Source organism: Mobula birostris, chromosome X, assembly GCF_030028105.1.
Source record: "Mobula birostris isolate sMobBir1 chromosome X, sMobBir1.hap1, whole genome shotgun sequence".
NCBI lineage: Eukaryota > Metazoa > Chordata > Chondrichthyes > Myliobatiformes > Myliobatidae > Mobula > Mobula birostris.
The window spans coordinates 42496279-42519154 of record NC_092402.1 but is presented as its reverse complement, the minus strand read 5'-3'; the positions used below and the strand labels follow the sequence as shown (position 1 = coordinate 42519154).

Below are 22876 nucleotides of genomic sequence, written 5' to 3'. Positions count from 1 at the left end.
AGATGGAATATTATATTGAAATTGTATAAGATATTGGTGAGGCCTAATTTGGAGTATTATGTGCTGTTCCAATCACCTACCTACAGCAAAAATATCAGTAAGATTGAAAGAGTACAGAACATTTACTGGAGTGTCCCCTAGTTCTTAAAGACTTGAGGACTTGAGTTGTAGGGAAAGGTTGAATAGGTTAGGACTTCATTCCTTGGAGAATCAGGGAACAGCTGATATAAGTATATAAAATGAGAAGTATGGATAGGGTATACACATAGCAGGCTTTTTCCACTAAGGTTGGGTGAGACTCGAACTAAAGATCATAGGTTAAGGGTGAAAGGTGAAATATTTAAGGGGAACCTAAGGGTTAAACCCCAGAAACTGGTGGGGAAACTGTTCTCACAGGGTCTCAACACCTCCCTGTGCAATTGGATACTGGACTTCTTAACAGTAAGGCCAAGTCAGTCCGTGCGGGAAGCAACGCCTCTCGTCCCATTACACTGAACACTGGTACTCCCTAAGGCTGTGTGCTCAGCTCGCTGCTGTTCACACTACTGACACATGACTGCATTGCAATATCCAGCTCAAACCGTGTCATCAAGTTTGCGGATGACACAACAGTGGTTGGCCTTACCAAGAACGATGACGAGATGGAGTATAGCAAGGAAGTGGAGGGACTGGTGGATTGGTGTGAGAAGAACAACCCAAGCCTGAACACGAAGAAGACAAGGGAAATCGTTGTGGACTTCAGGAAGGAGCAGATGAACCATCCCCCTCTGTGAATACATTACTCCTCCATAGAGAGAGTTAAGTGCACCAAGCTCCTGGGAGTTCACATCATGGATGACCTCACCTGGTCCCTGAGTATTATCTCCCTGAACAGGACACAGCATCGCCTCCACTTCCCAAGAAGATAGAGGCAAGCAAGGCTCCCCCTCCCCCCATCTTAACTGCATTTTACTGGAGCATATTGACAGCATCTTGTGTGAAGTTGCGTCTCCATCTGGTACGGGAGCAGCCGAGCATCGGACTAGAAGTCCCTACAAAGGACTGCAAGAACAGCTGAGAGGATCATAGGGGTCTCCCTACTATCCACTGGGAACATTCATCAGGAGCGCTGCATACGCAGGGCCCTTGGTGTTATTAAGAATCCCCCCCATCAATCCAGCATCCTCTTTGTCTTTCTACCATCAGGCAGGAGACTCCAATGCATTAAAAGAACAGTTAGTTTGAGAAACAATTTCTTCTCATTAGGCTTCTGAACTCCCGGCTGCATTGTATTCGAAATGTCACTGGTTAATCTGTTCCGTGCATCACAATATTTAATATTCATGCACTTTAGTTTGTTTGTGAGATTCATCTGTAGATTTTATCCTTACCTTCATATGCGTTATGCGTACTACAGTGCTTTATACCCTGGTTTGAAAAAACATGGTCTCATTTCTGTATGCATTATATGGTTATGTACATGTATAAAATTAAGCGACAATAAACTCGACTTGATTTGAACTTCTTCACTCAGAGGGTGAGACTAGAACTACAGACAATAAGTTAAGAGTAAAAGATTAAGTATTTCAGAGGAACCTCTTCACTCAGAAGGTAGAGTGTGGAACGAGCTACCAGCGAAAGTGGTAGATGTGGGTTTGATTGTAACATTTAAAAGAAGTTTGGATAGGTACATGGATGACAGGGGTATGGAGGGCTATGATCCAAGTGTTGGTTGATGTGACTCTGCAGAATAATAGTTCAGTATGGACTAGATGGGCCAAAGGGCCTGTTTCTGTGTTGTAGTGCTCTGACTCCAACACATTTCAACCAAAAGTACAATAGATTATCACTTCCTTGAACTAATTACTGTTTGTAGGATTTTACTGTGTACAAACTGGTCACCACATTTCCATTGAATTACAAAGGAGACAACACTTAAAAAGAAATCTATTAAGAAATATATAAGGATATGCCAAAATATGGTAGAAAAGTAAATCTTCTCATTTACATGTTCTGGCGTTAGTTAAATCTCCCAATACCAAATAATTTAAACTGAAAACAGTTTTTTTTTCTGCCAATGACTTTACATTAAATGCATAGTAAAATGCAATTTAGTGAAAAGAAAATTAATAGAGATATTCCAGCCTTTACTGGAAAACCTTCAAGAGCACCACAACCTTGTCATGGTTAGAAGGCTCATACACCTCAAAGACCTGGAGTGCTCAGCTGGCCTTATGCTTTGGCTCTTGGTAGGCCAAACACGTCAAAGGGTGGAGAGGCTAGACTAAGAGCGGTCCACCCATCCTCCAGGTTCAGCGGTTCAGCTCGGGGTTAACAACCTTGACTGTTCAAACAAACCTGTTATGGAAACAGCAATGAAAAATCCTTCTACATCTGTGTGCAATGGTTTTCCTGAGTCTCCAACTGGGAATTGCACAACTGACAGTAATGAAAACCGAGAGGAAGCTACTGGCATGATGAAGAAAGCCCTGAATACCATCAAGGAGATGCAGGACTTTCATAGCTGCCAAAAATGCCAGCAAGTGAAATGGGCAGTAAGCTAGTTTACTAGAAAAATTCATTTAAAATAGTTGTAATTCTGTTTTCTCTCAGAAGTGGTATTTCTCTCCAGTGTGCTTCAGGATGCCTAACTGAAGATTAGTTATCACATAAACAAGAGAGAAAAATAAGCAGGTCTTTTTCAGGCTTGAAGGATACATTTAATGGAATGACCTCAATAATTTATATTAATGTCTTCAGTAGGGGGAAGTGTGTAAGGTATCCAATTTTGCTTATGGTACAAAAATAAGAGGGAGACCACACTGTAATAAGAATATTTGGACTCTCCAACACAATACAGATGCATTGAAAGAGTGGATGAGAACTTGTCAAATTAAGTTTGTGGGAAAATGTGAGGTCACGCACTTCAATGACTTGCAGAAATGGAGACTATCCAAATGCAGAAAGTTTGCAGATGAGCAAACTACAGCGGGATCTAAATGTTCGTGTGCACAAATCATAAGCAGGCAAGTGCAGCAAGTTAAGAAGGCAAATGGCATGTTGGCCACTACTGCAAGAATGTTGGAACTTAGAAATGGGAAAATAGTGTTACAATTGTATAGGTGTACTGATGTGATGAGAACATACCTAGGGTACTGTAAGGAAGGATAGATTAGTTAAAGATTGCACTGAAGGCAATCCAGAAGAGATTCATTCAGCCACTTCCTCTGATGAGAGAGGTGTCCTATCATGGGCAATTAATGAAACTAGATCTATATTCCCTGAAGTATAGAAGAATGAAGAGTGCTCTTATTGAAGCATATGAGATCCCGAAGGGACGTGATAGAGTGGATGTCGAGATGTTTCCACAAATGGACATAGCTTTAAGTGACTGCTCCCTAAACTTGTAACTGAGATGTGTGAGAACAACTTCTCACAAGGAGTGGTGAATCTCTGAAATCCTGGACCCCAGAAGGTTGCGGAGGTTAAAGCATTAGGGGCATTTAAAGTACATTTTTTTTTAATATCAGGCAATTGAGGGCCCTGGGGGACTGCCACGAAAGAGATTAGGCCTGGGGCAAGTGAGGCATGAACGCTTCTGACAGTGCATAGAACTGCTTGCGTGCTCAAACACCCTTAAATATCCTCTTCATGTCGTCTCTCGCCCAATATCTGAAACATACTTACTTCAGAATCTACCACCCATTAATGTTTCGGTCATTCCCAATCAGTCACCTCTCAACTCTCGGAATATTTTACACTAATTTTAAATTGCAAGTTATTTTTTCTTATCAAGTCAACACATTGTTCCAAGCCAAAGCATTCTGCAAGCAATGTATCCGAGATTTTCTTAAGCACAATACAATGTTTTTGTTGGTGTCCTGTGCTGAATGCAGCCTCGCCCAGGTGGTCATGCGTAATCCCAGGGTTATTGTGGGAGTGGCAGTGACTGTATAATGAAAGAAGGATGCTTTTTTTTAATGCACTACCTGGAATGTTCACTTCTTAAACGATCGGTGTGTTTCTTGTTAATGGAGATACGTTAAAAAGGCGACAGAACCCGAGACTACAGAGGCAGCACGAATCTTGGGCCGGGTAGTCACACCGCCGCCGCCACTCTTCCTTACCTTGCACGCTGAGAAAAACCCGAGTTTCTCCAATTTCTTGGCCCGCGGGAAAGCGCGAACCTGGGCCTTGCGCTGAACCGTACGCTGCTGGCTACTGCTTGCACCGGGCCGGGCAGGATCGGCCGGGCTCGGGGCGGCAGGCGAGGCTACCGCTTGCGACTGAAAAGGCACTTGAGCCCGGCCTTGTGAGGGTTGCGCTGCCTCCGCCATCACCGTGCCCCCCTCTGCCATGGAAACCGCCAAGGATGCCATTGCACATGCGCAGCGCGCGTCACTATTTGGGAAATGTAGTTTACCCTTCTCAACCCGCTGGAAGCGTTACTGACTCGGCGTAATGCGAGGATCATTTTAGGAAATGATACCCCTTACTCGTGTGGCCCACCCCACATGAGTCAGGATGGTAGCGGGCTGATATCCTACATATGGCAATTTGTTTTATCATCTTTAATTTCACACGAGCAAACTAAAACTCAATTAAGTATTAAATTATGATGAAACTTTTAAGTATATACAAATATTTTGCAAATATCCGGTCTTCAGCAGTCCTTAATATGATTTGCAATGTATCACGGGTGTGATCGTTTTTAGCCGTAGCCACTTCGGCGCATGCGTATATTCGCCTGCTAGGCGCGAAGACTGGGATGTGCACCGGTGTTGCTCCTGAAAAGCCATGAGGGCGAAGGTGAGTAATTCATCACCAAGCGGTAAATTAAAGCATAGTGATTAAAAATAATATAGGCTTTGAGAGTGTGGAGTGCTGGGGAAAGAATTGGTCTTGGCTGTCATGTTTGCGTTGAGGGCCGTGGCACATTGTGGGTTTGAGTCTCTTGCTGTCTTACTGACCCGTGAATCAGTCAACATTTGGAAAAGGGAATTCTCTGAACCACACACACGCGCGCGCCTAACTGATTAAATTTGGATTAGTAGTTAATTTTAAACAAATCTCAGATCTGGTCCTCTGCAGCATGTGGTCGACCTCTAGCCTGCCCTTCCTCGAATTTATAGGTCTCCAGTCGTAGTTGCTTAACTCCCAAAAAACTGGCTGTGGCCGGAGGAAAGCTGTTGATGTTGCATCCAGGCAGGAGGGAAAAAACGTACTTTTAGGTAGAGTAATTATCTTGGTGGAGAATGGGAAGTACGTTTTTGGTTCTGATACCCTTTATTTTTTTAAAATAAACATGGGTTTTCACAGAAATTTGTAAGATCAATCTAACCCTTCCCACCGGCATGGCCTTCCATTTTTTTCTATCGTCCATGTGCCCATCTTAAATGTCCTTAATGTATCTGCCACTACCACTATCCCTGGCAGTGTGTCCATGCATCCACCACTGGAAGAAAAATATACCTCTGACATTCCTACACCCTTCCCTCATACTTTATGAGCAATCACTTTAAAATTATGCCCTTTATATTATCCATTTCAACCCTGGTAAAATGTATCTGGCTATCCACTTAAACTATGCTCTGATTCCTGCCATTAACCCGGTATTCTGCCTTCTAATTTGACCTTCAAAAGTGAATCACTTCACACTTTTCTGGGTTGAATACCATCTGCCACGTCTCAGCCCTGCTTGTCAATGTCTCATTGTAACCTGCATACAGCCTTCTACACTATCCACAACTCCACCAACCTCTGTGTCATCTATCCACCTTTCCACTTTCTCATCCAAGTTATTTGTAGTATTCACGAAGAGCAGGGTTCCCAGAACGGTTTCCTGCGGAAGACTTCTGGTCACTGACCTCCAAGTAAAATGCACTCCCATCTGCAACAGCTTCTGTTTTACTGAACAGGTTTCTATGCAACTGCTATTTATCAGAAGTTGTGGAAAAGTGAATTTTGATTCTGACATTTTAAAAAGTGTAAATCTACCAACATTGTAGAAAGTGAATTTAATGAAAACTAATTTTTTTTTTCTTCTGCAGTGGAGAAAGAAAAGAATGCGGAGGTCTGTATAAGTCTAATTTTTTTCCCAGATCAAATTAAATTTATTTTACTTGTAGGTGATGCTTAGGGGAGTGTTATCTTCATTTTTAAATTAACCTGATTTTATAATAATGGTGAGTATTTGTTTTATCCTTTATTTCTGCATAATTTTGGATAATTTGATCTTCTAAATAACCAGAACACAGTTACCAGTCTGAGTTGATTGTGGCAGTTGACATAGCTTCACTTTGCTTGACAAATTGGGAAGTTTCTTATAGCAAGCATGGTGAAAATAGAGCTCTAAGTAAATGAATCTCAGGAAGGTTAAAGCAAAAACAGCAGAAACTGTCATAACTTGATCTCATTTTCAACTTTACCAAGGCAATCTATTAATAAGGGAAAGTTGTCAAATTTGAAAGTGATGCAATTGAAGTTTATATATAACTTGCATATGTTATACTACATTGAGATTCATTTTCTTGCAGCTGTTTACAGGGAAAAGAAATACAATAGAACTTTACAAAAAACCTACATAAACAGATAAAGGTGGACAAATATCCATTGTGCAAAAAAGGGAACTGCAAATAAAAATAATACATGAGTTGAAGCATCCTTGAAAGTGAGTCTGGAAGTTGTAGAATCAGTTCAGAGTAGAGGTGAATTAAGTTATCGCTGGTTCAGGAGCCTGGCGGTGTGAGACCCAAGGCTTCCATGCCTCCTGTCTGATGGTAGTACCAAGACGAGGGCATGGACTGTGTTATGACTGTCAACGAAAGCTAGTGTGAAAAGTCTTTATTTAGCACACAAGCTGACAGTATTTGGAGTCACTCTGGAGAAAGGCTCCCTGATGCAACATTAAATCACCTATTTATAATGCTTCCTTTGAGTTGCATATAATTTTCAAACACCTACAGTTGAAGTCAGTAGTTTACATATATTTTCGCCAAATACATTTAAACTCAGTTTTTCACAATTCCTGACATTTAATCCGAGAAAACATTCCCTGTCTTAGGTCAGTTAGGATCCCTACTTTATTGAATGTGAAATGCCAGGATAATAGTACAGACAATGACTTATTTCAGCTCTTATTTCTTTCATCACTTTCCCAGTGGGTCAGAAGTTTGCAAACACTTTGTTAGTATTTGGTAGCATTACCTTTTAATTGTTTAACTTGGGTCAAACATTTTGGGTAGCCTTCCACAAGCTTCTCACAGTATGTTGCTGGAATTTTGTTCCATTCCTCCAGACAGAACTGGTGTAACTGAGTCAGGTTTGTAGGCCACTTTGCTCTCACGCCCTTTTTCAGTTCTGCCCACAAATCTTCTATCGGATTGAGGTCAGAAAATGATGTCAAGTCTGGTTCATCCTTGGGAGCAATTTCCAAATGCCTGAAGGTACCACATTCATCTGTACAAACAATAACGGGCAAGTATAAACACCATGGGTCCACGCAGCCGTCATACCACTCAGGAAGGAGATGCATCCTGTCTCCTAGAGGTGAATGTACTTTGGCGCAAAAAAGTGCAAATCAATCCCAGAACAATAGCAAAGGACCTTGTAAAGATGCTGGAGGAAACAGATAGACAGGTACCTATATCCACAGTAAAAAGAGTTCTATATCGACATAACCTGAAAGGCTGCTCAGCAAGGAAGAAGCCACTGCTCCAAAACCGCTGTAAAAAAGCCAGACTACAGTTTGCAACTGCACATGGGGACAAAGATCTTACTTTTTGGAGAAATGTCCTCTGGTCTGATGAAACAAAAATTGAACTGTTTGGCCATAATGACCATTGTTATGTTTGGAGGAAAAAGGGTGAGGCTTGCAAGCCAAAGAACACCATCCCAGCTGTGAAGCATGGGGGTGGCAGCATCATGTTGTGGAGGTGCTTTGCTGCAGGAGGAACTGGTGCACTTCACAAAATAGATGGCATCATGAGGAAGGAAAATTATGTGGATATATTGAAGCAACATCTCAAGACATCAACCAGGAAGTTAAAGCTCAGTCGCAAATGGGTCTTCCAAATGGACAATGACCCCAAGCATACCTCTGAAGTTGTGGCAAAATTGCTTAAGGACAACAAAGTCAAAGTATTGGAGTGGCCGTCACAAAGCCCTGACCTCAATCCGATAGAAAATTTGTGGGCAGAACTGAAAAAGTTTGTGCGAGCAAGGAGGCCTACAAACCTGACTCAGTTACACCAGTTCTGTCTGGAGGAATGGAACAAAATTCCAGCAACCTACTGTGAGAAGCCTGTGGAAGGCTACCCAAGATGTTTCACCCAAGTTAAACAATTTAAAGGCAATGCTACCAAACACTAACAAAGTGTATGTAAACTTCTGACCCACTGGGAAAGCGATGAAAGAAATAAAAGCTGAAATAAATCATTCTCTCTACTATTATTCTGACATTTCACATTCTTAAAGTAGTGATCCCAACTGACCTAAGACAGGGAATGTTTTCTCGGATTAAATGTCAGTAATTGTGAAAAACTGAGTTTAAATGCACTTGGCTAAGGTGTATGTAAACTTCTGACTTCAACTGTAGATCTTCGTGCTAACACTCCAGATACCCAGAATGAATGTTAATCACAGCTGTCTGAGTACACACAGGTGAAACAATTTAGCCTATATAAACAACTTAGCCCAGGAAGACCATTGTTCTGAGCTGCATCTTAAGTTCGATTTACAATCGACGTTCAGATCTGAAGACTGGTTGCTGTTGAAATTAATATTTGCTATATTTCATAACTCCAGAATACGCCCCAACAGACTGGATGGTGGGTATTTTCTGGCAGTGCTCCGTATTAATGTGCTCAAGGGTGGGGATGGCTTTGCCTGTGATGAACTGGGCTGCATCCACCTTAACATCTTGGGGTAAATCACACAAGCAGCACCAAACAAATCTTCAAGTTTCATTTCAAACCTTCATGAATATGCTTAAACATAAGTTTGGTAATTTTACTTTGAAGCAATTACCTGCCTAATAGACTTTTCAGTGTGGCTTGCCTGCTCCATTTAGCCTTAAGAGAAGGATTTATATCTTGTATATAAGGAATAGTTAGAATGTATTTGTAGCTGTTCTATAATATGTTTTATGACAGTTACCACTAAGTTTAAGTTTAAAGTATACCTTTGCATCCCTCACACCTGTGGTGTAATAGCCTCTTGGTACACTTTTAAGACCTAATCATTTAGCAATAATAAATGATTAAGATGAGTTTTCAGTTGTATAGAAGGAATGTTGTAACCAATATATTAATCCACTTTGCATGTTTTAATATCCTCACTTCAGGTGTACAGCAAAGTAAAAACTTTAAATAGAAAAATGTGTTTGGAGCAAAAGGACATGTTTTGAGGTCTATCTGTCACTAATAATTTTAAGAGTAGAGAAATTTCCATGACATATGTTCACTTGTTATCTACAATGGTTATCCTTGGAATGTCACACTACCTCAGCACTTGACTAATGAAAACATACTGGAGCATGGTAAATTTTGTTATTTTTGTATCATTTACTTATACCACCTCAAGACACTTCCTTGTCTTTCATCAAGTCAGTTTTATTTTGTTTGCTTTTTATTAGTTCTTGTTGCATCTCATAACTAACCATTTCTGATGAAAGTCGTCAACCTGCAGTAGGGGTACTGCTTGTCTTACTGCTTCATTGCATAAGATTGAAAGGAAGAAGGGGAATGGTCTCTGTTTTACAGCATATAGACATCATACTTCAACCAAAGAATTGTAAACTTTATTACTGTTGTATTCATCTTGGGGAATTGCACTTGGCAACTTGTAATTTATTCTAAATCTTCTATTCCTGAATAGGCTGAAGCTCAAGCGAAGGAAGATGAGGGCGAGGTCAAAGTGAAATGTCATTAATTGCTGCAAAACTGCAGTGATTGGCAACTGCTTTAAAGTTCCACTTCATCAGTGGTTATTGACAGATTTTCAAACTTGTGTTCTTTAGAAACCTTTTACATGACTTTTATGAATTGTTTTTGTGTAACAAATTAAAGCTTAGAAAATCTAATGTGCTGTGTAAGAAATGGCTGCATTGGTTTTTTATGTTCATATTTTCTCATATCTATTTATGCCAAAGCTAGCTAATTTTGCTATTTTAACCTGACAAATGAAAGTTCATCTGTTTTACTACATTTTTATACTTTGATACAACTATTGCCGTATTGTATGGTTTGAAAATTCCAACGTCTTGTCTGGCGTCAATCATTTTCTCCTTAAGAAGTACTAAGAATTGAGCCCTTATATTTTTCCATGCCAGTGGGCTGTGGATGCTCAGTCATTTGAATAGATGCAGAGCCCCTACTGAATAAATTAGAGAATTTAATATAAATTGATGGATGAAGTGTACTTTAGGTACAAGATTGATCATAATCAAATGTAAGCCAAGTCTAAAATTCATAAGGCTTAAATATTTACAATTTGTGTATCTCAGCTATAATCTAAAAAGTGTAACTAAGAAGTTATAAGGAATGGACTTTAATGCTTCCTATTTGAAAGAGTTACCCAATTTGCTTGCTTTGCCTCCTTAACAGGTGCATTTCTTATTTCATATTCATAAGTGATAGAAGTTCCAACTTGAGTTTTTTAAAAATTTGCTTCTCTGTTTTCATGGATGGTTGCGAAGCAAAAGCATTTCAGGGTGTATATTGTATACCTTTCTCTGACATTAAATTGTACCTTTTGAACCTTTGAGGAGGGCTAAAGAAGGCATGAGGCTGCCTTATCAGGCAAGGTGAAGGAGACTCGTAAAGGATTCTACAGATATGTTAAGAGCAAAAGGTTTGCAAGAGGTAATATTGGTCCTCTAGACTGCGACCAATCTCTGAGCAGGAGCATGAGCAGGGAGCTACCTGTTCATGTAAGCTCGCACTCAATTCAAAAGGTAGAACTTTGCAGCAGTTTTTTGGAGTTTGATTGCAATCAATCACTGAGCAGGATTCATTAGAAAGGGCGGATAAAAATAAGGAAGGCACAAGGAGAGCAGCCATTGTTGTGATGAAGGCCAGTCCTGATGAAGGTTCTCGGCCCAAAATATCGACTGTTTATTCTTTTCCATAGATACTGCCTGGCCTGCTGAGTTACTCCAGTACTTTGTCTGTGTTGCTGACCATTGTGAGTGGTCCAATGTTGAAGTAGCTTAGGCTCACCAAGCTTAGGCGAGATCAGACTTGGGCAAGATAAATATCTGATTTATTTATTTGTTTGTTTGTTCTTCATTCCCTGACTGTTACGACACAGTTGGTGCAGTGAGAATGGCTTCAGGAGCTGTGTTTTTTCTGTGTCTGAGATGTGGGAATTCTAGGAGCCCTCCAGCTTCCTGGATAACCATATCTGCGCCAGGTCATTGAGCTGAAGCTTCTCAGAGAATGTATTACAGAACTGGAGCTACAGCTTGATGTCCTTCAGCTCATACAGGAGACTGAGGAAGTTATAGATAAGAGCTACAGGGAGGTTGTCATCCCTAGGTTATAGGAGGCAGGTAACTGGGTGACTGTTGGGAGAAGGAAAGCAAATGGGCAGGCAGTCAGTATAGAGTACCCCTGAATAATAAGTATACCACCTTGGGTACTAATGAGGGGGATGACCTGGGGGGAAGTGACTGGGTCTCTGGCATAGAGTCTGGTGCTTGATTCAGTAAAGAAGTGAAGAGGACTGGAGTGGTGATAGGAGATTCCATAATCTGAGGAACAAAGACACGATGGTGTATATGTTGCCTCCCAGGTACCAGAGTCAGGAATGTCTTGGATCGGGTCCACGGCATTCTAAAGGGGGAGGGTGAGCAGCAAGAATATTGGCACCAACGATACAGGTAGGAAAGGTGAGGAGGTCCTGAAGAGAGATTTTTATGCAGCTGGGTAGAAAGCTGGAAAACAGGACCTCCAGGGTAGTTAGTAATCTCTGGATTGCTGCCTATGCCACGCACCACTGAGGGTAAGCATAGGATGATGTAGCAGGCGAATGCATGGCTGAGGAACTGGTGCAGGGGGCAGGGGTTCAGATTTCTGGATTACTGGGATCTCTTCTGGGGAAAGTACGACCGGTACAAAAGGGACGGGTTACCCCTGAACCCGAGGGGGACCAATATCAATGCGGACAGATTGGCTGGGACTGTTGGGAAGTATTTAAACTAGTTTGGCAGGGGAATGAGAACCGGAGTGATAGTGCTGAGGATAGGGTAGTTTGTTTACAAATAGAAGTAACATAGTGAGACTCTTAGGAAGGAGAGGCTGATGATAGGGCAAAATTGCAGTCAATGGGATGAATTGCAATGTAAAATGCAGACAATCGAAAAAGGTGAATACACGATTGAAGGTTTTATATTTGAATGTGTGCAGTACAGAATAAGGTAGATGAACTTGTAGCACAGTTACAGATTGGCATATATGACAATTGTGGGCATCACTAAATTGTGGCTGAAAGAAGATTATAGCTGGGGGCTTAAGGATACACATTGTATTGAAAGCGCAGGTCGGCAGAAGGGATGGCATGGTTCTGTTGGTTTTTAAAAAAATCAAATCATTAGAAAGAAGTAACAGGATCAGAAGGTGTTAAATTGTTGTGGGTAGAGCCAAGGAACAGCAAGGGTAAAAGGACCCTGATAGGAGTTGTATACAGACCCCCAAACAGTTGTAAAGATGTGGTCTACAAATTACAATGGGAGATTGAAAAATGCATGTCAAAAGGATAATATTGCAATAATCATGGAGGATTTTAATGTACAGGTAGATTGGGGAAAATCATGTCATGCTGGATCTCGAGAGGGAATTTCTAGAATGCCTACGAGATGGCTTTTTGAGCAGCTTGTGGTTGAGTCCACTAGGGAATCAGCCATTCTGGATTGGGCTTTGTGCAATGAACTGGAATTAATTAGATTAAATAAAGGGACTCTTGGGGGCCAGTAGTCATAATGTGATAATATTCACCCTGCAATTTGAGAAGAAGCTAAGTCAGGTGTATATGTATTACAGTGGAGTAAAGGGAATTACAGAGATGTGAGAGGGAAGCTAGCCAAAACTGGTTTGGAAAGGAATACAAAGGTAAGTTAGCCAATAATATTAAAGAGGATATCAAAATGTGTCTTCGGATATATAAAGTGTAAAAGAGAGCCAAGAGTAGATAGCGGACTACTGGAAAACAATGCAGGAGAGGTAGTAATGGGAGACAAGGAAATGGCACACAAACAGAATAAGTATTTGCATCAGTCTTCACTGTGGATTACACTAGTAGTTTGGTGGAAGTTCAAAAACTGTCAGGAGGCAGAAGTGTGTGAAGTTCCCATTACTAGGGAGAAGTTTCTTGGGAAACTGAAAAGTCTGAGGGTAGATAAGTTATCTGGACCAGATGGTGTACACCCCAGGATTCTGAAAATGGTGACTGAAGAGATTGTGGTGGCATTTGTAATCTTTCAAGAATCACTAGAACTGGAATGGTTTCAGAAGACTGGAAAGTTGCAAATGTTACTTCTCTCTTCAAGAAGGAAGAAAGGCAGAAGAAAGAAAATTATGGGCCAGTTAGTCTGACCTCAGTGGTTGTGAAGCTGTTGGAGTCAATTGTTAAGGATGTGGTCTGGGGTACTTGGTGACATATGATAAAATAGCTCATTGTCAGTATGGTTTCCTTAAGGGGAAGTCATGCTTGACACATCTGTTGGAATTCTTTGAGCAGGATAGACAAAGGAGAATCTGTTGATGTTGTATACTTGGATTTTCAGAAGGCCTTTAACAAGGTGCCACACAAGGCTGCTTAACAAGTTAAGGGCCCATGGTATTATGAGAAAGATACTAGTATGGATAGAACATTGGCTGATTGGTAGGAAGCAAAGAGTGGGAATAAAGGAAGTCTTTTCTGACTGGCTGCCAGTGACTGGTGGTGTTCTTCAGGGGTCTGTTTGGACTGCTTTTTATGTTAGATGTCATTGATTTGGGTGACAGAATTGATGGCTTTATAGCCAAGTTTGCTGGCGATGTGAAGATAGGTGGAGGGGCAGGTAGTTTTGAGAAAGTAGAGAGGCTACAGAAGGACTTAAACAGATCAGGAGAATGGGCAAAGAAGTGGCAGATGGAATACAGTGTTGGGAAGTGTATGATCATGCACTTGGGTAGAATAAATAAAAAGGTAGACTACTTTCTAAATGGGGAGAAAATTCAAAAATCTGAGGTGCAGAGGGACTTGAGAGTCCTCGTGCAGGGTTCCCGAAAGGTTAATTTGCAGGATGAGTCGGTGGTAAGGAAGGCAAATATGATGTTAGCATTCATTTGGAGAGGGCCAGAATGTCAAAGCAAGGATGTAATGTTGAGACTTTATTAAGCACTGGTGAGGCCTCACTTGGACTACTGTGAGCAGTTTTGGGCTCCATATCCAAGAAGGAGGGGGCTGACACTGGAGGGGGTTCAAAGGAGATTCACAAAAACTATTCCAGAATTGAAAAGCTTATCATATAAGGAGCATTTGATGGCTCTCAGCCTCCATTCATTGGCACTCAGAAGAATGAGAGAATGACCTCATTGAAACCTATTAAATCTTGAAAGGCCCTAATAGAGTGGATATGGAAAGGATGTTTCCTATGGTGGGGGAGTCTTAGACTAGAGGACACAGCCTCAGAATAGAGGGGTGTCCTTTTAGAACAAAGACGAGGAGGAATTTCCTTAACCAGAGATTAGTGAATCTGTGGAATTTGTTGCCACAGGCAGTTGTGGAGGCCAAGTCATTGGGTATATTTAAGGGAGAGGTTGATGGATTCTTGATTAGTCATGGCATGAAGGGATATGGGGAGAAGGCAGGATACTGAGGATGAGAAAGGAAATGGATCAGCCATAATGTAATGGCAGAGCAGACTCAATGAGCTAAATGGCCTAATTATGCTCCTATATTTTATGGTCTCTGGAAGATCAGAATGATAATCCATGTGTAGATCCAAAGGAGATGGGGGAGATCTTAAATGCAGTTTTTGCATGTGTATTTACTCAGGAGACTGACACAGAGTCTATAGAAATAAGACAAAATGGAATCAACTTCATGGACCCTACACAGATTCAGAGGAGGAGTGTCTGCTGTCTCGAGGCAAATTAGTGTGGATAAATCCCCAGAGTCTGACAAGGTGTTCCCTCAGCCCTGCAGGAGGCAAGTGCAGAAATTGCCAAGGCCCTAGCAAAGAAATTAAAAACATCCTTATTGGTAGGTGTACTGGAGGATAGCCAATGTTGTCCTGCTTTTTAAGAAAGACTGTAAACGTAAACCAGGAAATTATAGGCCAGTGAGCCTGACATCAGTTGTGGGAAAGTTATTGGAAGGTATTCTAAGGGTTCAGATATGAGTGTTTCGGTACACCTGGACTGATTAAGAATAGTCAACATGGCTTTGTGTGTGGTAGGTTGTGTCTAATCAGTCTTATAAAGTTTTTTGAGGAAGTAGCCAGGAAAGTTGATGAAGCGATGTTGTCTACATGGACTTTAGTAAGATCCCACATTGGAGGTTGGTCAAGAAGGTTTAATCACTTGGCATTCGAGATGAGGTAGCAAATTAGATTAGGCATTGGCTTTGTGGGAGAAGCCAGATAGTGGTAGAAGATAGTTGCCTCCCTGATTGCAGGCCTGTGACTGGTGGAGTGCTGTGGAATTATTGCTGGGTCCATTGTTGGTTGTCATCTGTAATCAATGATCTGGATGGTAATGTGGTTAACTGAATCAGAAATTTGCAGAAGACACCAAGTTTGGGGGTGTTGTGGACAGCGAGGAAGACCATCATGGCTTGCAGTGGGATCTGGGCCGGCTGGCAAAATTATTTGAAAGATGGTAGATGGAATTTAATGCAGACAAGTGTGGGGCATTAGATTTGAGTAGGTCTTACACAGTGAATGGTCAGGCAGTAAGGAGTGTGGTTAGAATAAACGGAATTGAGCATATAGGTCCATAATTTATTAAAAGTGGTGTCATGGGTTGATAGGGTCGTAAAGAAAGCTGGCGCATTGACCATCATAAATCAAAGTATTGAGTACGTGAGATGAGATGCTATGTTGAAGTTGTATAAGACATCGGTGGGGCCTAATTTGGAGTAATGTGTGCAGTTTTGGTCACAAGAAAGATACAAATAAGGTTGAAAAAGTACAGAGGAAATTTACAAGGATATCTAGTCTGGTGAACCTGAGTTATGTGGAAAGATTGGATAGGTTAGGACTTTATTCCTTGGAATGTAGAAGATTGAGGGGATATTTGACAATTATACAAAATTGAGGGTATAGATAGGATAAGTACAAGCAGGCTTCTTCCACTGAGGTTGGGTGGGATTGCAACTAGAGGTCATGGGTTAAGGGTGAAAGCTGAAAAGTTTGAGGAACGGGACTGGAAATTTCTTCACTCAGAGTCACGAGTGTGTGGAACAAGCTGCCAGTGCAAGTGGTGCATGCAAGATTGATTTCAATATTTAAGAGAATTTTGGATAGGTACGTAAATGGTAGGGGTATGGAGAGCTATGGTCCCAGTGAAGGTCGATGGGAGTAGGCAGTTTAAGTGGCTTGGGGTGGACTAGATAAGCTGAAAAAAGTACAAAACAAGCCAATGACTCTAAGCAGCACTTTAAAATGAATAGGTGTAGGGAGTGAAACAAAAAAAACTTCATTTGAATAGCCTGTAATACATGTAAAAGGAAAATGGGTACAATGCTTACAACAGGAATTCTGCAGATGCTGGAAATTCAAGCAACCCACATAAAAGTTGCTGGTGAACGCAGCAGGCCAGGCAGCATCTCCAGGAAGAGGTGCAGTCGACGTTTCAGGACGAGACCCTTCGTCCTGACTGAAACGTCGACTGCACCTCTTCCTAGAGATGCTGCCTGGCCTGCTGCATTCACCAGCAACTTTTATGTGTGTTGCTTGGGTACAATGCTTCGTGTTTTACTGTCTCATTTACTAAATTTAAAATATTTGAAGTAGGAATTTCTTGAGTTAATTTAAATATTGTGCATCATGTCAAATTAAAAAGAAAAATTCTGAAACATGCAAACAATTTACTAAAAATTAAAAACCATAATTGAGGCTGAAAAAGTATTCATCCCATTTATAAGTATTATGCTAACTTTCCCTAAGTGCAACTCATTGATGCAGAAAATTTGAACCTGTGTTTAATGAATTTATATGAATAAATACAGTACCACATCTCTCTGTAAGGCCCAACAGTGTGGTAGGTTTTCAACAGACCAAACCAAAATAAAATAAAGGCAAAAGAGCATTCCAGGCAAGTCAGGGAAATGATAATAGAGAAGCACAAATCTGGGGAAGAGGACAAAACCATCTCAAAGGCACTGAACATATCTCAGAGCTCAGTGCAGTCCATTGTGAAAAGGGGGGGGGGGGAATGAAACCACAGCCACACTGCCTAGGTCAGGCCACCCCTTTAAACATAGTTGCCAGAGAAGAATGGCACTTGTAAGAGAGTCTACTATGACGGCAGCAGGAGATGCAGCTCACAGCTCCAAAATCTCTTAAGGCTTTGCACAAAAAGAGTATTTATGGAAGAGTGGCAAAGAAGGAGCCCTGGCTTTTTTTTTTAACATATCCTTGCCCAGACTTTGCAAAATGTCACTTAGAATAAACGGTAAAGATGTGGAAGAAGATCTTGTGGTTGGATGAGAATCTAATACTGCACCTGAGCGAGGTAGCATCATGCTATGGGGATGCTTTTCAGGAGCAGGGTCAGGACAGATGGGAAGATGAATGCTGCTAAATATAGAGAGATCCTGGATAAAAACCTGCTAGCCTCAAACAAAGCTTAAACAGAGGAGGAAGTTTGTCTTTCAGTAGGGCAATGATCCACTGTCAAAGCAAACATGGTGTGGCTTCAAATAAAGAAAATTGATGTCCTTGAGTAGCCCAGTCAGAGTCCTGACCTTAACCCGATCAAACATCTTCAGCAAAACCTCAAGATTGCTGTCCACCACCACTCCCCAAATAATAAGGCACAGGTTGTGCAATTTTTCAAAGAGCAGTGGGCAAACCTTGCTCTATCACATTGTGGAAAGCTAATAAAGACTTATTCAAAAATATTACTGGCTATAATAGCTGTGAGAGGTGGTTCAACTAAGTACTGAGCAAAGAGGAATGAATATTTTAGAACTGCTGATATTTCAGTTTTTAAATTATTAATTTCTCATGCTTTACAATTTTCCCTGTTTTGGTGCTCTATCGTGGGGGGGGAGAGGGAGGAGCACGTGATTCACAAATACAAATTCTCAGTTAAATTTATCAAAATTTCTGGTTGTAATACTTGTTTATGTGAACAAAGGGTTGGGAGATGAATACTTTTACAAGGCACTGTAATATAAAGACTAAGTGTTGAGGAATGGGGGTGAGATACTACCAGTTTTGAAAGCTGCAAAGAATGTAGTTGCTACAGTTATGATTGTTAAGGCCAGAGGGCTGAAAATGCCTTTGATGTATGTCTATTCAAATCCACCAATGTCACCGAGTTGTGCAGATTCTTTTAAAGCTGTATTGATTAGGGCAGTTGACTTGATTTCATCTAAATAGACCTCAGTAGGATCTTATCCATGATTATTTTTATCACAGCTGGAACACTTAAGGTTTCATGTGGGAGTCTGGTCCAAAAGGTTAGAGTCTGTGTAATCTAGGGCAAATTTGCAAATTGGTTTTTGTAATTGAGGGTGGGAGTGGCAAGAGTTATGATGGAGAGATGTTTTTGTGATGGGAAGTAAATTACAAGGAATGTGCTACAAGCATCAGTGTTGCTGTTCTATACATTAAGGACAGGTAGGAATATAGGAAGTAAGTTGACAAACGATATGAAAGTTGGTGTTGTTAATAGGGTAAGGGATAGTTTATGTGATAGGGTGGTGTTAATCAATAGGTAAGATGGGAAGAACAATGATAGATGGAATTTAATACTGATAGGGAGGACTATTAAGAGTAGGAGAGACATTGAATGCTAGGGCCTTAGGAGCAGAAGAATTTTGTGTATTACGTTTTTATGAATTCCTGTAGCTATCAGCACTGGGGTGTAAGGTGGTTTAAAAATAGGTAGATAAGATACTTGCCCAGCTAGGGCACAGAATGGGAGAGCAAGGAATTGATGGTGCAATTTAATAAAACGTTGGTTAAGCCACACCTGGAGCACACTGTGCAGTCTGCAATAGAGGAAGGATGGTATGCTGGCCTTTATAAATCAGAGCATTGAGTATAGGAGTTGGGATGTAATGTTGAAATTGTACAAGGCATTGGTGAGACCAAATTTGGAGTATTGTGTACAGTTCTGGTCACTGAATTATAGGAAAGGTGTCAACAAAATAGAGAGAGTACAGAGAAGATTTACTAGAATGTTACCTGGGTTTCATCACCTAAGTTACAGAGAAAGGTTGAACAAGTTGGGTCTTTATTCTTTGGAACGTAGAAGGTTGAGGGAGACTTGATAGAGGTGTTTAAAATTATAAGAGGGATAGATAGAGTTGACGTGGATAGGCTTTTTCCATTGAGAGTGGGGGACATTCAAACAAGTGGACATGAGTTGAGAGTTAAAGGGCAAAAGTTTAGGGGTAACATGAGGGGGAACTTCTTTACTCAGAGAGTGGTGGCTGTGTGGAACGAGCTTCCAGCAGAAGTGGTTGAGGCAGGTTCAATGTTGTCATTTAAAGTTAAATATATGGACAGGAAAGGAATGGAGGGTTATGGGCTGAGTGCAGGTCGGTGGGACTAGGTGAGAGTAAGAGTTCGGCACGGACTAGAAGGGCCGAGATGGCCTGTTTCCGTGTTGCACACATCAAAATTGCTCGTGAACGCAGCAGGCCGGGCAGCAGCTCTAGGAAGAGGTACAGTCGACGTTTCAGGCCGAGACCCTTCGTCAGGACTAGCTGAAGGAAGAGATAGTAAGAGAAACCAGCAACTTTGATGTGTGTTGCTTGAATTTCCAGCATCTGCAGAATTCCTGTTGTTTCCGTGCTGTAATTGTTATATGGTTATATGGAGAGTGCAGTGGAGATGTACGAGGGCGACATCTGGGGTGGGGCACTTCAGTTATTAAGGACGGATCTGATAGGATGGATGTATTTTCAGTGCAGTGGAGGAAATTGTAGGGGTGGGAAGGGCGAAGGTGGTATATTGTTACATAAAATTATGGATGCCATGAATAGTAAGAAGCTTTTCCTCGTGGCAGAGGTATCATAAACTAAAGGGCAGGTGTTTAGTGTGAGAAGTTTAGAGGGGACCAGAAGATTTTTTTAGACGAGGGGATGTTGAAATCTCGAAGCACTACCTTTGTGGGTTCGTAGACTGCTACTCTTAACATCATCTACATTTGGATCGCAACTCTCGCGTCTAAAGTGACGAGTCATGTGCTGGCTCGAGGTAATGTGATTAATAAAGATAAATCCTTGATGGGCAACATAGACTTGACGAGCCGGAGAGCCTCGTTTATGCCGCATGACTCCATGACTAAAATCTCGAACTCTAAAACAATCAACAGAATAACTCTGGTGCAGATGAGTTACAAGATTCTGTGTTAGAAATCATGACATTTTATCCTGCATTGACCCTTTCTTTATACTAATAGTTCTACGGCAGTATTGTACAGTTTAGGGTTTCACGTCTGATATAACGCTTAAGCGGCATTGTCCCTTTCAAAATATCCTACCAAATCTGTCACCGTATGATGTTTATGCTTCTAAATATGTGACACATAAGTCTAAACTAATAATTAGAAATCAGGGTTACAATTCTTCCAAAGCACGGGCATTTTGATGTTCGGAAAGTTTACAAATAACATCCTGAACGGTTTTAGAACATTCATTCTCACATGACTCGTACTGATCTATTTCTAGTGCACTGCTAGCCATAGGTAGCAAAGAAAATAAGGCGGAACAAACTAAAGTCCCCAGAGAGTTGAAGTTCCGAAGGGCTTGAAACGGTTGTGATGCTGCTTGCACAATTACGGAGTTAAATAAGCAGCTAAATTTCGAGAGCCACGTGTGGGAGCAGTGAATTCAGCATAGCAAAGCAATGCAGGGAATTCAAGGAGCAATCCAAATAATTCAAGAACACTAGGGACAGACTATGGCCATTCCTACAGACCAGCTCACTGCTATTGGCACCTTACTGAATTCTAATGATGAAAAAGAGATTTGCCTATAATATTTGAACAGTTTGCCTTCCAGTAAATTGCCAGGAATTAAAATACTACCATTAGCACGATGTGATCCAATGTGAACACAATTTGTCCGCTACCAGCTAATCATGACATCAATGAATCAAAATACTCCAAACGTTCATCAAGCTTGTCCGATGTGTCATTAAAGCAGCTCATTGGTATTTCAAGTAACGCTGAGCTCCCGCTGTTATTTTCAGCTCCGGCGTCCTGACCCCAACAATGCTGATCCGATTCTAGAATGGTCCGCAGCTCTATCCTTGCAATATATAAGGCGTGTGTTCGGAGAGCTGCCCCAGATCACAAACTGAGATCCGCCACTTCACACCAGCCGCCTTTCAGAGAAGTGACAGAAGAAGCAGAAACGATGCTGAGCTGTCGGACTTGCCAGACCTCCCGCCTGTTCCAGCAGCCTGTGCACACACTGTGGCGCGTTCCACTCACTGTCTTTGAGCCGCTCGAATGTAACGTGTGGAAACAGGTGGAGGAAATGCGAAAGGGCATGAATTTCATGGAGAGAATTTTCGAGGAGTTGGCCAAAGAGTTCTGGGGGGAAAGACCGAGAATTGGAGCCGGAGCCGGAGCCGGAGCCGAAGGAGGTCAGAGCGGAACAGTGGGCAAGAGTGGAGATGGCTTCTCTGTGTCCCTGCATGTACCACGATTCTCCCCGGAAGAACTGAAGGTGAAAGTCCTTGGAAGAAAAGTGTTGGTGACAGGAGAATACGAGAAGAAGAGCCACGATGGCAGCGGCTCTTACAGCTACAGGTATGAGGAATTCAGGAGGGAATTCCCGCTGCCAGAAGACGTCGATACCCAGGCTGTGAAGTGTTGCTTGACCGAGGACGGTCGGTTAAAGATACAAGCCCCGCGCCTTGCTCTGCCCTCTCTGGATGAGCGAATCGTCCCGATCAACATCGAAACCGATACAACATCCAGTCCCCGACAGGATCCCGGGGAGAAAGCACAGAAAAAGGAGAGTGGAGGAACTGAGGGGAACAGCGAAACAAAAATGGACAATTCTGCCTAATTTGCAACAAATCCTGGAAAATGTCAATAAATGCAGATAAAAAGTATGTTTTAACAGTAATGTCATGTAAATTCTTGTTTGCTTGACAGTCAGAGATTGATCGCTGTGTCAATATTTACATTCATGTCGAGTATTTTATATAAATGTATTTAAAAATAAACACCTTAAAGGGGAAATCCTTGCTGTGTGTTATTAACTTTTAAAATGCACCTTCGGGTTGTAGACACTTTCACTCCGTGTAATATTGGTTGCTAAACCTGCACAAACTTCGAGAGTCGCTCTCTCGTTCACTACATCTTTGTCCCCATTCGTTCATTCCACTAGAATTTCCATTTCGCAGTCACCAGTCTCAGGTGAGCTCCTTTACTCCGTGTCCTTCCAGATCTCCCTATACAGGATGTGGAATGTCACCAGATATTCCACAGACTTAAGAATCATAGAGAGGGGGAATGATGAATCACTTCCGTAAATTGCAACATTAGTCAACATTATTCCACGCAGAATTGGAGTATTTGGACCCAGCATTGATAATTCCATGCCACGTTGGTCAGTGACCCAGGGCACAACTTTTCAGTGGGTAGTCTTCCCCTGCTTCTGCAACCACTTTCCTTTTGGGCCACAAGTTTGGCAGATACAGTCTGAGTAACGTGGACGA

General features: G+C 41.6%; 2 protein-coding genes and 1 long non-coding RNA gene across 4 annotated transcripts in view; 2 read left to right on the top strand and 1 right to left on the bottom strand.

The window, feature by feature from the left end:
• kat2a (K(lysine) acetyltransferase 2A) overlaps window positions 1–4358 on the bottom strand; it is a 68011-nt gene extending 63653 nt beyond the window's left edge. The window contains exon 1 of one of the 2 annotated variants that reach the window (XM_072249029.1): window positions 4107–4358. In XM_072249029.1, the coding sequence (XP_072105130.1) occupies window positions 4107–4358 (252 nt within the window). The remainder of the gene's footprint in view (window positions 1–4106) is intronic. The other variant, XM_072249030.1, reaches the window with a different exon arrangement.
• A 341-nt stretch (window positions 4359–4699) lies between these two features.
• On the top strand, window positions 4700–10060 carry LOC140191486 (uncharacterized). Its single transcript, XR_011883832.1, has 3 exons — window positions 4700–4788; window positions 6030–6052; window positions 9856–10060. It is a non-coding gene; the product is annotated as an uncharacterized lncRNA (long non-coding RNA).
• Window positions 10061–21420: 11360 nt separating this feature from the next.
• On the top strand, window positions 21421–22397 carry LOC140191384 (heat shock protein beta-11-like). The gene has a single exon (XM_072248760.1). It carries the CDS (start codon window positions 21436–21438, stop codon window positions 22219–22221), a length of 786 nt encoding a protein of 261 aa, XP_072104861.1. The 5' UTR covers window positions 21421–21435; the 3' UTR covers window positions 22222–22397.
• Window positions 22398–22876: the final 479 nt, after the last annotated feature.

What these genes read in the sequence shown, in the direction of transcription:
- LOC140191384 (XM_072248760.1), top strand. Translation starts at nt 21,436, where the DNA reads ATGGTCCGCAGCTCTATCCTTGCAATATATAAGGCGTGTGTTCGGAGA.